Raw genomic sequence first — 13,680 nt, 5'->3', positions numbered from 1 at the left:
TGAAACGCTGCCGTCACCGCCGCTTGAGCTCATTAACTGACGCAGCTCAGCCTTGATTATAGCAGACATGGCGTCTACTTCTGCGACGAACGCAGACACTCTCGTCACCCTCAAGATCAACATCGATGGCGCAAACCGCCGATTCAAGCTCCCCCTCAAGGACTTGAACGCCAGCACCCTCCCCGATAAGGTATGTATGGTGTCACAAGCTCCTGATGAGGCTCCCCAGCCTGATGTCTTCACGATCATCACAAGATGTTCCTGGGATTGTATTGAATGAACATTGCTAATATTTATTTTGCGCTCAGCTCCGATTCCTCCTCTCCATCCCACGTTCCAGCGAGGCTATCTTCGAGCGATATTCTGATTCCGCTGCGTCATTCATCGTTCTCGACTCGAATAACACCTCCGTCTACAAGCAACTCTATCGTGCTGCGAAGGCCAAGCTAAAGCTCCGTCTTAAGGTAACTGTCAAGGACAAGGAACCTGTTACACCCAAGCCTGCTACTGTCGAGGACGAAGAGCAAGAGCAAGAAGCTGCCCCAGTCAGCCCAATCGTCGAACGTCAATCCATTGTGGAGACTCTCGTTGAACCTACACCCGCAGCTCCACAAGTCTCCTCTCCCATTGACTATTCCGAGAAGGCAACCTTCCCAGGTTCTGTAGCAGAACTTCAACGCGGATTTGAAGACTTGCTCATCAACGGCTGTCGTTCTTCCTTCTCGCCTGCATCTGCGGCACCTGTCTTCCCATACCCACCTCCCGTCGTCAACTCTTCTTGCTGTGCTCCGCCAGGAAGCTTTATCAACAACATGTCAAGCATGTACCACCACAAGGAAGCTCCTAGAATGAACACCTGCTCGAGCACTGAGATTCCAGTCACTCGTGGTACTGCTGCTCGTGACAAGTGGTTCGCAGAGCTTGCGTCCTTGTCCAGTGAACGCCGAACCCGCCCAGCCACTACCGAGACTGTCAGTGTCTTCACCGTCTATTGCAACAACTGCGACAGATCTATCCCCGATGTTCATTTCCACTGCAGTACATGCGAGGATGGAGATTTCGATCTCTGCCAGGCCTGTGTTGATGATGGTGTCACCTGCCAGGGTGAGGATCATTGGCTTCTTAAGCGTATTGTGAAGGATGGAAAGGTCATCAACAGCACCACGGAGACCATGCCTCCTAAGGTGAAGTCTGCCAAGATTGATTTCTCCGAGGCTCTGCAAGTTCCAGTTGCTACCCGTACTTGCAACTCCTGCATTCAGGGTATGTCATCTCACCCGCATGAGACGCTATTGTTTGCTAACATGACAACAGAACTCACGGAGGAGAACTTTGTTACTTGCACTACATGCCCAGATTACGATTTGTGCATCCCTTGCCATGTCGGTATGGAGCATGGCCACCACCCCAAGCATGCTTTCGAGCCAGCCGTTGAGGATACTCGCCTCAACATCGTTGCCGAGACTCTTCTCGCTCCTGGTCGTAACGTTGGACACAATGCTATCTGTGATGGCTGTGACAAGGTACGACTCATAACATCTTCTTTATATTTCTCTTGCTAACATTGCTTTTAGTACATCTATGGTGTTCGACACAAGTGCCTTGACTGCCCAGACTGGGACTTCTGCTCAGCCTGCCAGCCCAATGCTAGCTTCATTCACGCAGGTCACCGCTTTGTGCCTATCTATGAACCTCTCCACGACCTTGCAGCATTGTCAAGATCTTATGCCACCAAGGCTCGTCACCATGGCATCTACTGCGACGGTCCTCTTTGCAATAATGCTAACGGAACCCAATCTTATATCAAGGGTGACCGATACAAGTGTGCAGTTTGCCATGATACCGACTTCTGTGCCAGCTGCGAGGCTAGCCCATCCAACCCACACAACAAGACACACCCTCTTATTAAGTTCAAGACCCCTGTCCGCAACGTCAGCGTCACAACACTCGGTGATCATGAGGATGGTCAACGTATGCCAGTCATGGGCGACCGTCGTGGCCGTACTACACACAAGGCTACCGAGACCACACCAGCTCAATCCACCAATGCTGCTACCCAGGTTCAGACAGTTGCTGACTTGCAACCCACTGAACCTGTAAAGGCTGAAGAAGTTGAGGCTGAGAAGGTACCAGAGTCCCAGTCCGAGGAGGCCAATGAGCTTCCTGCTGCAGCTGTCAAGGAGGAGTTGGTTGCTCACTTTGTCCGTGATCTCATTGCTGATGGTTCCACCCTTCCACCAAACTGTGTCTTCGAACAGACTTGGTACCTCCGCAACGGCGGCAAGACCTCATGGCCTGCTGGATGCACTGTCAAGTTTGTCGGTGGTGACAACATGTGTGCTGTTGATCCCGAACACCCGGCTAGTGTTCACGAGCTCGTCTCTGCTGCTGAGAGCACTACCTGCTATACTGAGGTTGCTCCTGGTCAGGAGGCTGGTTTCACTGTCTTGATGAGAACACCAGGACGTGCTGGTAACTTCATCTCATACTGGCGCCTCACTGGCCCAGATGGCGAGAAGTTCGGTCACAGACTCTGGTGTGATGTCAACGTCAAGGAGCCTACACCGATTGTCAAGGAACAGCCAAAGGAGGAGACTCCTGAGCTTAAGGTCGAGACCGAGGGTAGCCAAATGATCTTCCCCAAATTGGAGAAGGAGTCCCCAGCCTCCAGTATCCATGAAGAGATTGAAATTGCTGAGCCCGAGCGTGAGATTCCTCAAGACGAGGAGGAATTCGAGGAGTTCAACGGAGAGACTCTCGAGGACTCTGAGACAGATGACGGGTTCATGACCGATGAGGAATACGATATCCTTGATGCAAGTGATGAGGAATATCTTGCTGAGCAAGACAAGGTTCCCAAGAAGTAAATCGCCTCATATCACGGCATCTAAAGGAATATAGGATGAAGGAATCGGAACGGAGGCGTAAGATTGTCAAACGAAACTCTGGGTAGCGGATATGGATGGTGCCAGGGGTTTACGGATGATCTCATTTTCTTTTTTAGTGGTCTGCTCGTCTTTTCTTGCATGTGTGTAATTGCCTGGGTCCTTATCTATCTCTCTCGCTCTTTTGGCTACGAGGTTCGCGTTACTTGCGAATCACTCACTTTTCACGACGTTGGCATTTTACTTACGGATCTCTGCTCTTGTATGAGGGTTAGGGGTACGAAGGCAAAAAAGTCACACGAAAAGGAAAATACGAAATACTCAACGAACAACAAACAAACATCGGTCACGATGAGGATCTCTTCTCTATCCATGCTTCGGGTTTGTTTGGTAGCAAGCAGTGAAATTACATGAATGAATTTTGGGTCTTTGAATGTGTGATACGTGACTGGTTGTGAAAGCTGCATGTAGGGTTGTTTTTGAAGCAGACTGTAGACTGGAGGTGTTATTGGAATTTGATGCCAGAACCAAAGAAGTGATGATTGTTCTGCCAGGACAGTAATCTATTTGCTCTGGACCATCTTAATTAACAATAGCGTCTCAACCATAGTTGTGTTCACAAATAAGTACCATTTATGTTGAGTGCATTGAGAGGTCAGTATCATTGCTTCAATTTGCAAGGGAGCAACAATAGCTTCTTTATAAGTGACTGAAAGCACTTTACACCAAGAAATCATTCCATTTGTATTTGAAATGCAACGCTATATTCTAAAACCATGCTTCTTTCTAATGTAATTCATTATCTCGTATTTCGCAAGCAAAAAAGCATCTCAGCCACCCATTCCCTCATCGACTTATTAGTCTATCCTCCCACCCTGCATGGAATCAGAAGTAAGATAGATCAAGCCTGCAAAGCCATCTCCTCCCTACTAGCAAAACTCCCGCCCCTCCACCCCCGCCTCGGATCCTCCGCCTCCCTAACATTCCTCTCCTCCCCCACACGTCCCCACCCGCCGCCGCCCGGCGTACAGATGATGATCCGCTCGCCCTTTTGCATCGCAGCCGTGTTCTTGCCGCCGAGGTTGATGCGGCGTTCTTCGTAGACTGGTTCATCAACCATATCCCTCTTCCCGTTCTCGTTCACGCTGTTCTGGCTATCGCCATTAAACAACCGATCAGACCGTTCCGGATTCGACGTCTCGACCTTCCGGACCCAGATATTAAGCCCGCACGCCCCGTCCTCGCCGCCCGCGAGCCCGTACGGGTGGTAGACGCGCCGCTCCGAGAGGATCGAGACTTGCACCGGGATGCGAAACTCGATATCGCGCACCACGCCATCGCCTCCTCGATGCTTACCCTTCCCGCCAGACCCAGGACGCAGCGAGAATTCGCGCAAGAGAACGGGATACCGACGCTCGAACACTTCCGCGTCCGTGATCCGCGTGTTCGTCATATGCGTATGCACCCCACTCGTCCCGTCCCAGCTGGCGCCCGCCCCCGATCCGCCGGCAATCGTCTCGTAGTACCCGAAGCCCTTCACCTCGGCCGCGCCGGACGCGTTGCCGCCGAAGCCGAAGGTTAGGTTGTTGCAGTCGCCCTGGGAGGCGGCGCAGGCGCGGAAGGCAAGTAGGATGACGTCTGTGACGCGCTGGGAGGTGAGCACGTTGCCTCCTACCACGGCGGCCTTGTCGGAGGGGGAGAGGAAGGATTTCGGCGGGATGAGGACCGTGATGGGGGCTAGGCAGCCTTGGTTTAGGGGGATGTCTTGGGAGATTAGGGAGCGGAGACAGTAGATTATTGCGGAGTAGGTTACGGCTTGGGGGGCGTTTGTGTTTCCTGTGAGGGTTAGTTAAGCGAGATAAAAGGGGGGAGGGATGAGGACGTACCGTAGACTTCGGGGCCAGTGCCGGCGAAGTCGAAGATGGCTTCGCCTTTTGAGGCGTCGATGGTGATTTTTAGCTTGATGGGGCTCCCGTCGTCCATGTAGTCGACGGCGGAGAGGTCTTGGCCTTCGAAGCGCTTGCTGACGTCTTTTAGGAGGTTTCGGACGCTGAGCTCGGCGTTGTTTTGGATGTTGACCATGTAGAAGTTTACTACCTCTTCTCCGTATTCTTCGATAAGTGTTGAGATCAGGTTGATTCCTTTCATGTTACTCGAGATCTGGGCTTTTAGATCGGAGATGTTGTCTGCGAGACATCTGGTCCCGCTGCAACCTTGGTATTTTGCAGGTTCTGTGAGAAGGAGTTCGGTGATTCTTTCCTCGTTGAATCGTCCTGCGCTAACTAACTTCTCCGATTTGATTGCTGCTCCTTCTTGATACAGTTCTCGGGAATGAGGTGGCATGCTGCCAGGTAATATACCGCCAATATCAGCATGATGAGCTCTTGAGGCTACGTAGAAGAGAATCTTGTCTCCTGCTTCGTTGAATGCTGGTGTGATGACTGTGATATCCGGAAGATGAGTTCCGCCGTATTCTGGGTGATTTGACACAATCACGTCTCCTTTAACTAGCTTTCCACGCCATATCTCCGCTTGTCGCTTTACACAAGTTGACATTGATCCTAGGTGGACCGGGAGATGAGGAGCATTTGCCACTAGACCGCCAGTTGAGTCGAAGAGCGCACATGAGTAATCGAGTCGTTCCTTTACGTTTGTGCTGACAGACGTCTTTTGAAGAGCTCTACCCATTTGCTCTGCTATTGCCATAAACCGGTGAGCGAAGATGCTGAGCATGATCGGGTCAACATCTCCGGAGGTATCATGCTTTGAAGCACTAAAAATAATATCAGCAATTGTCTTTAAGATTTGAAACACAGAACTCACTCATTGAGTTCCTTCTCTCCGATATTGATGACAACATGTGTATCAATGATCAGAGCTGTAGCCCCGGGTGTAACCACAATAGTTTGTGTTCCGTCTGCAAGAATTGCAGGCCCCTTAATTCTATCACCAACAGCAAGATCTTCAATCTTGTAGATGGGCGTATCTTGTCGTCCGCCTTCAAAGTAGACTTTCAACCGACCATACTCTGTCTTTCCGGACTCCACATCTTTTGGCTCGAGCTCTTTTAATTGTTGGTCAACAGTCTTGCCCAACCCTTCGAAACTCTTGCCAATTCCACGAACCCTGACATCGTCCACAATAATGTCCCGGTCCGGTAGTGTAAACCCGAATTCTTGCTGATGTTGCTTGACGAACGCTTTTCCAAAAGCCCATTCATCGCCGTCATACTCCTTTTCCACATCTTCCTTTTCGGGCTTGACCACCATAAGCGCGGATTCCGTTCCGCGATATCGCATATTGAGATACTCCTCATAAACAATCGAGCCATCGTCAAAACCCTGTTCCTTCAACGCCTCTCGTGACTTCTGCTTCAACTCCTCAATCTTCCCTTTCAACGATTCCTTCGCCTCGCCCTCGTCAGCCCACACTTTAGAATCGGGTTCTTGACGCTCGTCCACGACGTCCGCTAGTGCCATGCCGTATGCAGAGAGCACGGACGAATAGCGGTGCACTAAAATCTGTCGTATCCCCAGACTCTCCGCAATAGCCACAGCGTGCTGTCCACCTGCGCCCCCGAACGTCGCCAAGCGGTGCTTCGACGTATCGTGGCCCTTCGCTTCGGTGAGCGACCGGATGGGTCTTGTCATCGTCTCGTTCGCTACCGTCAGGAACCCGTAAGCAACCTCGTCCGCACTCATGTTTTTTCCTTCTTCTTTGTTGATCTGCGAGGCGAGTTCTTGGAGCAGCTTTTCGCTGGCTGCCACGTCGAGACCTTCGTCTTCGTTCTTCCCGAAGATCTTGGGGAAGAAATCTGGTAGGAGACGCCCTAGGAAGAGGTTTGCGTCTGTGACGGTGGCGGGTCCGCCTTTACGGTAGCAGCCTGGTCCTGGATGTGCTCCTGCTGATTCTGGGCCGACTACGAAGAGTCCGTTGCGGAAGAAGAGCCGTGAGCCACCACCGGCTGCAACAGTGTTGATGTCGAGCTGTGGACTCTGCACCGTGACTCCAGCGGTGGTGGTCTCGAACACATGTTCATATCTTCCAGATCCGTATCTTGAGACGTCAGTGGAAGTTCCACCCATGTCGAATCCGATGACGGGAGTTTTCGTCTCGGGATCATAGGACGTGAGAGCATATCCCACCACACCTCCAGCTGGACCTGAGAGAATAGCTTTCAGACCTGAGAACTTATCCACGTCAACTAGACCTCCGTCACTTTGCATGAATTCGCATCTTGCTCCCTTCGCACCTCTTTCATGCTTCACACTTTCTGTTCCCAAGCCTCCTTCAAATCCCTTTTGGAATCCTGCAATGTACTTTTTGATCGCGGGCGTGAGATATGCATCTGCACATGCCGAAGTAGCTCTTGGGATCAGTTTGATCATGGGCATAAGCTCATGACTCAACGAGACGTGCTTAAATCCAATTTCTCGCGCTATCCGCCCAACCAAGGCTTCATGGTCGGGAAACGTGTAGCCGTGCATCAAGCATACTGCTATACTCTGAATACCCGAATCACGCACTCCCTGCAACTGTTTCCGAATCGTCTCTTCTTCCGGCCGCTGCAAGATGCGGACTGCTTCCCCAGAAAGACCTTTTACTAAGTCATGGTCCGCATCACCATTCTGGTCTCCCTTAGCCGCGACTTTAGTAACAGTCCTCGTCGGATCCTCAGCATAATCCTCCAGCGTAACTCTCTCTTCAACCTCAACCACCCTCTCATAAAGAACATCCGGTTTCCGAATCGCCAGATCGAAGATCTTCGGCCGGGACTGATTCCCAATACTCAAGCAGTCCTTAAACCCCTTCGTAACCACCATCGCGATCTTCTCCCCCTTTCTTTCAAGCAGCGCATTCGTCGCCACCGTGGTGCCCATGCGAATCGACTCGATCTTAGACGTATCGAGCGCCTCCCCGCGCGGGATCTCCTTCCCCAGGAACCGGGACATCAGCCGTCTGATGCCCTCGAGCGGCGCATCGTCGTAGTTGGACGGATCTTCAGACAGCAGCTTGATGATCACGTCGTCTTCCATGCGGCCGGTGCCCGGGTTGCCCACGCAATCCGTGAAGGTGCCGCCGCGCTTTTGTCGTTGTCAGCCATGCCATGCGATGCCCATCTCAAAATATCACTTTCTTTCACCAGACCAAAGCAATTTTTGATGAAAAGAGAAAGGACGGGATATGAAACTTGGAAGAAAGCTGAAAAGTAAAACACCCCCCCCCCTTCTCCCGCGCCGCCTCAACCAAAAAGGAGAGAGAGGCAAGAAAAAAAAAGCAAATACGTGACGATTGCGGCAGAGACGAGCTTATCAAACAACAGCAATCACTTACATCGATAGCGATGCGGATGCCCCGCTCCTGCACATGTTCGCCCATCTTGCACAACCCGAATCGAAAGTGAAAAAGTGAAGAAAGTAAATATGAAATAAATTACTAGAAGGCTGAAATATTGTTCGAATATTAAAAAACGGTTTTTTAAGACGGATGATCTGCGATCAGATCTGTATGTATGTATGTATGACGGAGTTGAGCCGCCCGGGTTGATGATAAAGCCGGCTGCAAACGGAATGGTGGGGTCGATTCGGGTCCCGCTTGCATCGGTAAGGTATGGGATAAGAGCACGCACGTGATTGAGGGGTGAATATCCGAAGAATGGGATTTTGGGAATCGAGGAGACTAGATTCGTTCGATGGTATAGGTATATATTGTTTTGAAGAGAAGTGAAGCTTCAATGACGTATCTCCCAATTATCTCATGATTACTGAAACTTCTCCCCTCGAAATCCCGAAATCTGTTCTCTCTCCCCCCCTTCACCCAGCGAGCGGCATCTCAACGAGCGACGAGGGTGATCCTAGCCTCCTCATCAGAATCCAGCATCGTGCGTGAACAACGTGGTGTTGAGGCGTCTCTGCTAGCCAACCGTTCACTTTACACCGTCTCAACCTTCACTTGTTAGCGTCCTAGTACCCAATCATGCCATCCAGCATCTTCATAAACCAGCTCTACAGGCCTCCTTCTTCCTCTTCTCCGGAGACACTTCCGAGCCCCAATACCGGCGTGAGAGCGTTCCATCAGTCGCTCCCAGGCTACAAACCGAGTCCCCTGGTCTCGGTGCCGGCGATAGCGGCGCGGCAAGGGATTAGATGGTGTTTGGTTAAGGACGAGACAGAGCGGTTGGGGCTGCCGGCTTTTAAGATCCTGGGTGCGTCGTGGGCTACGTATCGGGCGCTGGGGGAGAGGCTTGGTTTAAGAGAAAATGGGGATGTTGTGTCTTTGCAGAGGTTGGCGGAAGCTGCAAAGGCGGAGGGTGTCGTGTTGTTTGCGGCTACGGATGGGAATCATGGGCGCGCGGTGGCGAGGATGGCGGGGTATCTGGGGGTTGGGGCGAGGATATACGTACCGAGTTTGCTTGATGAGGAGGCGATTTCTAAGATTAGAGGGGAAGGGGCGGAGGTTGTGGTTTATGATGGGGATTATGATCAAACAGTTCTGGCTACCAAGGTAGCGGCTGAGAATCATGCTGAGGGGAAGGGAGTGTTGATCAGTGATACGGCGTTGACAGTTGACGATGAGACCGCGAACTGGATAGTCGAGGGGTATCAGACTATGTTTGACGAGATGGAGGAACAGGTGCTGGAGATTACTGGCACACGGACAATTACGCATGTTGTGACGCCGGTGGGAGTTGGAAGTTTGACTCAAGCTGTTGTTACGCATTTTCAGAGGACCCCAAGGTCTCCGAAGCCGATGGTCATTGCAGTGGAGCCGAAGTCTGCTGCGTGCCTAAAGGCAAGCTTAGAGGCTGGTGAGATGACTAGTGTTAAGACTGAGTATACGATATGTACCGGCATGTGCTGTGGGACACTATCCGCTATTGGGTGGCCGATGTTGAAGAGTGGCATCAGCGCTGCAGTGGCGGTTGAAGACTCTGATGTCGATACCGCTACCAAGAATCTCCAGAGTTGCGGTATTAATGCAGGACCTTGTGGTGCTGCGAGTTTGGCGGCTTTGGAGTCTCTTTCAAGTGGCGAGGAGCTTGCTCTCGGCCCACAATCGGTTGTAGTTCTCCTCTGTACAGAAGGAAGGAGAGGATACGAGATGAGATCGAACTCGCAACCAGAACCGTAAAAAGAGAGGTGTGGTATTTGAGGATTAGTGGTCAGGCGTTAGAACAACGCTGGTGGGGGTAGAAATGCAATGGCATGTTGCGGATCATCAGGTGAACTGCGGCTCTGGCCACAATTATTGTGAAGGATGCTGCTCTGGACGTAGATTAAACAAAGCTGGTGTGTCACCATGCTCAGAAGTTCATTTCTATGAGACTGGATGAAAGACACGGAACGGCACGCAACACGGCACACGCTCTGGTTGGCTGTATCAGTCGTGGCGGTTATAGCCTCATTGCCAGCCGGACGGGACTTCTTGACCGAGACCGAGTCGTACTTTTAAGTGCTTACTTATGTACAAGCACTTGCCCATATCCGTCAAAGCTTTCCATTTCAAGACTCGGTAGAGAATGACGGCTGATGGTCTGACGCTGGAAGACATCGATTGAGCGCGGTTCATCCTCAAGTATATTACAAGGCTGAATGGTGACACCTCCATCCACACGTTCTCCATCCCGACACTTTAGAAACCTCTTCGGTTCCCGGCAGACACGGAGACTATGCCGATCATGATGTACCCTTTGGGAACAGGAAATGGTTCACAAACCACAGAGTACCTAGGATCTCCCCGGTTGTGTGACACCAAGTATTCGGGACTTCTTTAGCCGGTAGCTTGGGACTGGGAGCTAGAATAAACCAGATTGATACCAGAGAACAAGCTTTTTCCATGAACGTGCTCGTCCATGCTTTGTGTTGACGAAGTGGACATGAAACATCATTAAGACACTTCAGGTCGGGGAGGATTGAGCTTTGACTCGATCACCGAGAACAAACCGCAAGAACTCGTGATAAGATAGCAACGCGGGCATGGAACCATAGAGTCAAATAAGGTGTGGAAGTGATGTGTTGACTGGTTCAGATGAGAAGTGAAAGTGGACAACATTGTACTTTCGGGTCATGAACAGCTTTGCTTTTGCTTCGAGGCCTTGACTCTAGATAATGCCGACGATGCGACTCCCGCAGGCTAGGCTGGCCATTCAAAAAGAAATCAAAAGCTGAAAGTATAAGATTATGGGGCGATGATGCCATGATTGAAGGAACATGCAAAAGTAAGGTGAAGTTGCTTTTTGGGGACTAGACTCCAACTGATGATGCGTTGCGATATCCCCAAAACCGACAAACATTCGATTGAATTTAGATCTGTACAGCGTGATTGCTGATTGAGCTTCGGTAAGCTCTTATCGCGTGGCAAACGTGCTTTCAGTACGCTGCAGGAGTTGCAGGTTGCATGCAGACGATGGCTGAAGAATATGCACTCGCGAGGCAAGGAGCTCGAGTGATATTTGTCAAAAGCTACGCCGCCACAGCCGCATAGTACGAGAGAAAGGTCCTCATGGGTTGTGTTTGATGATCCTTTGCGGGCACAGCCGGGCCATGGAAGAGACCCCAGCTTCGAAGCACGGATCAGGACATCAAAGTGCGGGCAGCATGGACAGAGCAAAGCAGAGATAGGAGAGTTGAGGGTTTTCCGATGGGGCGACGATGTTGACTTTTGGAGTGCGACAGTCTACTCCTGAGGCTGAAGAAGCGTGGTTTAGCAGTCAGACACCGCACCAAAATGACTTGCAGATGCGGGTCGACTTGACAGATCAGCAGTGCAGGACTCGTAGTCGGATAGAAAAACTAAAAGCTCGATCAATGTACGAAGGACGGGATAGTCTACTCGGAACGCTGGGGCAGTGAACTAACTAACTTTGCCTCAGAGCTGTCGATGTGAGGAAAAGGGGTATCGATTCGACGAGTCAAAGGTCCCGTCTCGTCCAGGTACGCAGGGTAGAGGCCACGAAAAGTCTCCGTTTCAATATATGAGAGCAGGCCACATCTTACAGGTGGGTGCTCGAACACTCTGTTTCCGATTGTTTCTCCAGAGCCAAGGTCGAATGTGACGAGTGATTGATGTGTGTGCGTGTGTGTGATACTCCTCTCGTGCTGTCACAACTTTGATGTGATCATTGTGATACCTCGATAGGTTCTGTAATTGCTCAATCAGGAGAAAGAAAGTAGGGGATCAACGTATTAGTCCAAGGGGGTTTCTAGGTGGTGCATTAAGTAGAGAGTGCATTCCTTCCCATTAATTCCCCGAATGGACACCCGTTGAGACTTTTTATTCAGCGTTGCGGGTCCAATGGCTCGATCGGTGGTCTATCGTCACATAGTGTGGCTAGACCCCTGAACACACGCACGCCCACGCCCGTTCCTGAAGAAGGCCAGAGGCTAGGAAATACTGAACTGTACAGTCGTCGAGGAGAGGCCGGATGGCATGGCGCACCGTAGCATGGCATGGCATGGCATGGCATGTGGTACAGGATGATCGTAGTGGGTGGAGGTCGCTCGTTGCTGGTGGGCTCGTCTGCCAGACCCCCTGATTTGCGCCTGGACGTCGGCGCCCCATGCTGCAAACTTTAGTGGTGGGCGAGAAACGGCAATCGTTGTGGTTGCTTGGTGCTGCTTGGTGCTGCCGTTCTGTCCTGTGGTGGAAGCGTTGCATTTCTATCTCTCCAAACTCTATACTGAACTTGTATTTTTATATCTTATATCTCTATAATCCGCCATCCTCCACCGCTTTCCACTCCGCGGTTGGCGACTGCTCTGCCATCAGCGCATCGGCCTCGACAGCGCGGATGCGATACTGGGAGCGCTGGGATCTTGCCTCTCCCCCCCGCCTAACCGCCGACGATTCTCGGTCTCTTGTCTTAGAGATAGACGGAAAGCAGCAGATTCGATAGTCCTCCCCTTTTTCCAATTGCGACCCGAGACCGACGGCATTACACTTTTCCTTCGCTGGAGAAGGCGTCCAAGAGGAGATTGTGTGGTTTGTGTAGGATAGAGTTCAAGATCGAGCAAAGACAGGGTCAAGGCGTACGGTACGGTCGAGGGCGTTTATATCACCACCACGACGTGGAGAGTATAAGATTCGGAACACAAACGACCACATCCACACCTGCTGCAACACTGTACCACGCGCACCGACCGAAGCAGGCCCGATGCAGCCAGTTCGAGGTTGAAAATTTGACCGAGTTCGACGACGGACGATAAGTGAGGGACAGGATAACGGGTCGACGAGAAGGAGGTATAGAAGTCGGGTCGGCAACAGCAGAAACAGCAGAAGAGAAGACAAACGACGGCGAGGTGTTCTGGTTGTCAGCATACCGTCCTCTCGAACTATTCCAGGTTCTGGAAGGCAGAGTAACCCGCTTGGAGTCACAATACGGACAATAGGGAATAAGTGAGTGTGACGCGCTGGGGATCTGACTCGTCCCTTCCCTTCCCTCTTCAACAATACTTCGTTCCGTCAGTACCTGGGTAGGTTCTTCACCACGCAGTCATCCGTCGAGGTCTTTGGCGGATCTGCGAACGCACGACCGCAAACCGCACGCCGTCGGGTCGCAGCACGAATATCGCGCGCCTCTCATCTCATCTCATCTCAAACCCTCAATCGATAACAATCATTTATCGCGGACTCGCTCGCTGGTGGCGGCTCCCGCTGCTACATATTATTTGTCGTGGTCCAGTCCAGGGACAAGCAGGGATCCTGAGAATTATCAGCCGAAGGCGGTTTAGTAAGTTCCGGCCTGCGACGAAAGACATCGATGTCGAGTCGAGATGGGCGACCAGCAACCCCTTCC

The 13,680-nt window shown here is 51.5% G+C and overlaps 3 protein-coding genes across 3 annotated transcripts; 2 read left to right on the top strand and 1 right to left on the bottom strand.

The window, feature by feature from the left end:
• Nucleotides 1-67: 67 nt before the first annotated feature.
• Nucleotides 68-2,867, top strand: LY89DRAFT_697823 (uncharacterized protein; the record flags this gene model as incomplete). Its single annotated transcript, XM_018216932.1, has 4 exons — nt 68-190; nt 309-1,263; nt 1,315-1,523; nt 1,575-2,867. The coding sequence occupies 4 exons, from the start codon at nt 68-70 to the stop codon at nt 2,865-2,867; spliced, it is 2,580 nt and encodes an 859-aa protein (XP_018070102.1).
• Nucleotides 2,868-3,786: 919 nt separating this feature from the next.
• LY89DRAFT_719461 (uncharacterized protein) lies at nt 3,787-8,434 on the bottom strand (the record flags this gene model as incomplete). Its single annotated transcript, XM_018218496.1, has 4 exons — nt 8,220-8,434; nt 5,709-7,969; nt 4,772-5,658; nt 3,787-4,721 (listed from the first exon to the last, which is right to left on the bottom strand). Exons 1-4 carry the CDS (start codon nt 8,262-8,264, stop codon nt 3,787-3,789), a joined length of 4,128 nt encoding a protein of 1,375 aa, XP_018070101.1. The 5' UTR covers nt 8,265-8,434.
• Nucleotides 8,435-8,559: 125 nt separating this feature from the next.
• LY89DRAFT_94304 (diaminopropionate ammonia-lyase family protein) lies at nt 8,560-10,151 on the top strand. The gene has a single exon (XM_018223525.1). The coding sequence runs from the start codon at nt 8,862-8,864 to the stop codon at nt 10,014-10,016; it is 1,155 nt and encodes a 384-aa protein (XP_018070100.1). The 5' UTR covers nt 8,560-8,861; the 3' UTR covers nt 10,017-10,151.
• Nucleotides 10,152-13,680: the final 3,529 nt, after the last annotated feature.

This window comes from Mollisia scopiformis (genome assembly GCF_001500285.1).
Source record: "Mollisia scopiformis unplaced genomic scaffold LY89scaffold_14, whole genome shotgun sequence".
In the NCBI taxonomy this organism is placed as follows: domain Eukaryota; kingdom Fungi; phylum Ascomycota; class Leotiomycetes; order Helotiales; family Mollisiaceae; genus Mollisia; species Mollisia scopiformis.
This window is presented reverse-complemented; position numbering and strand designations above follow the sequence as displayed.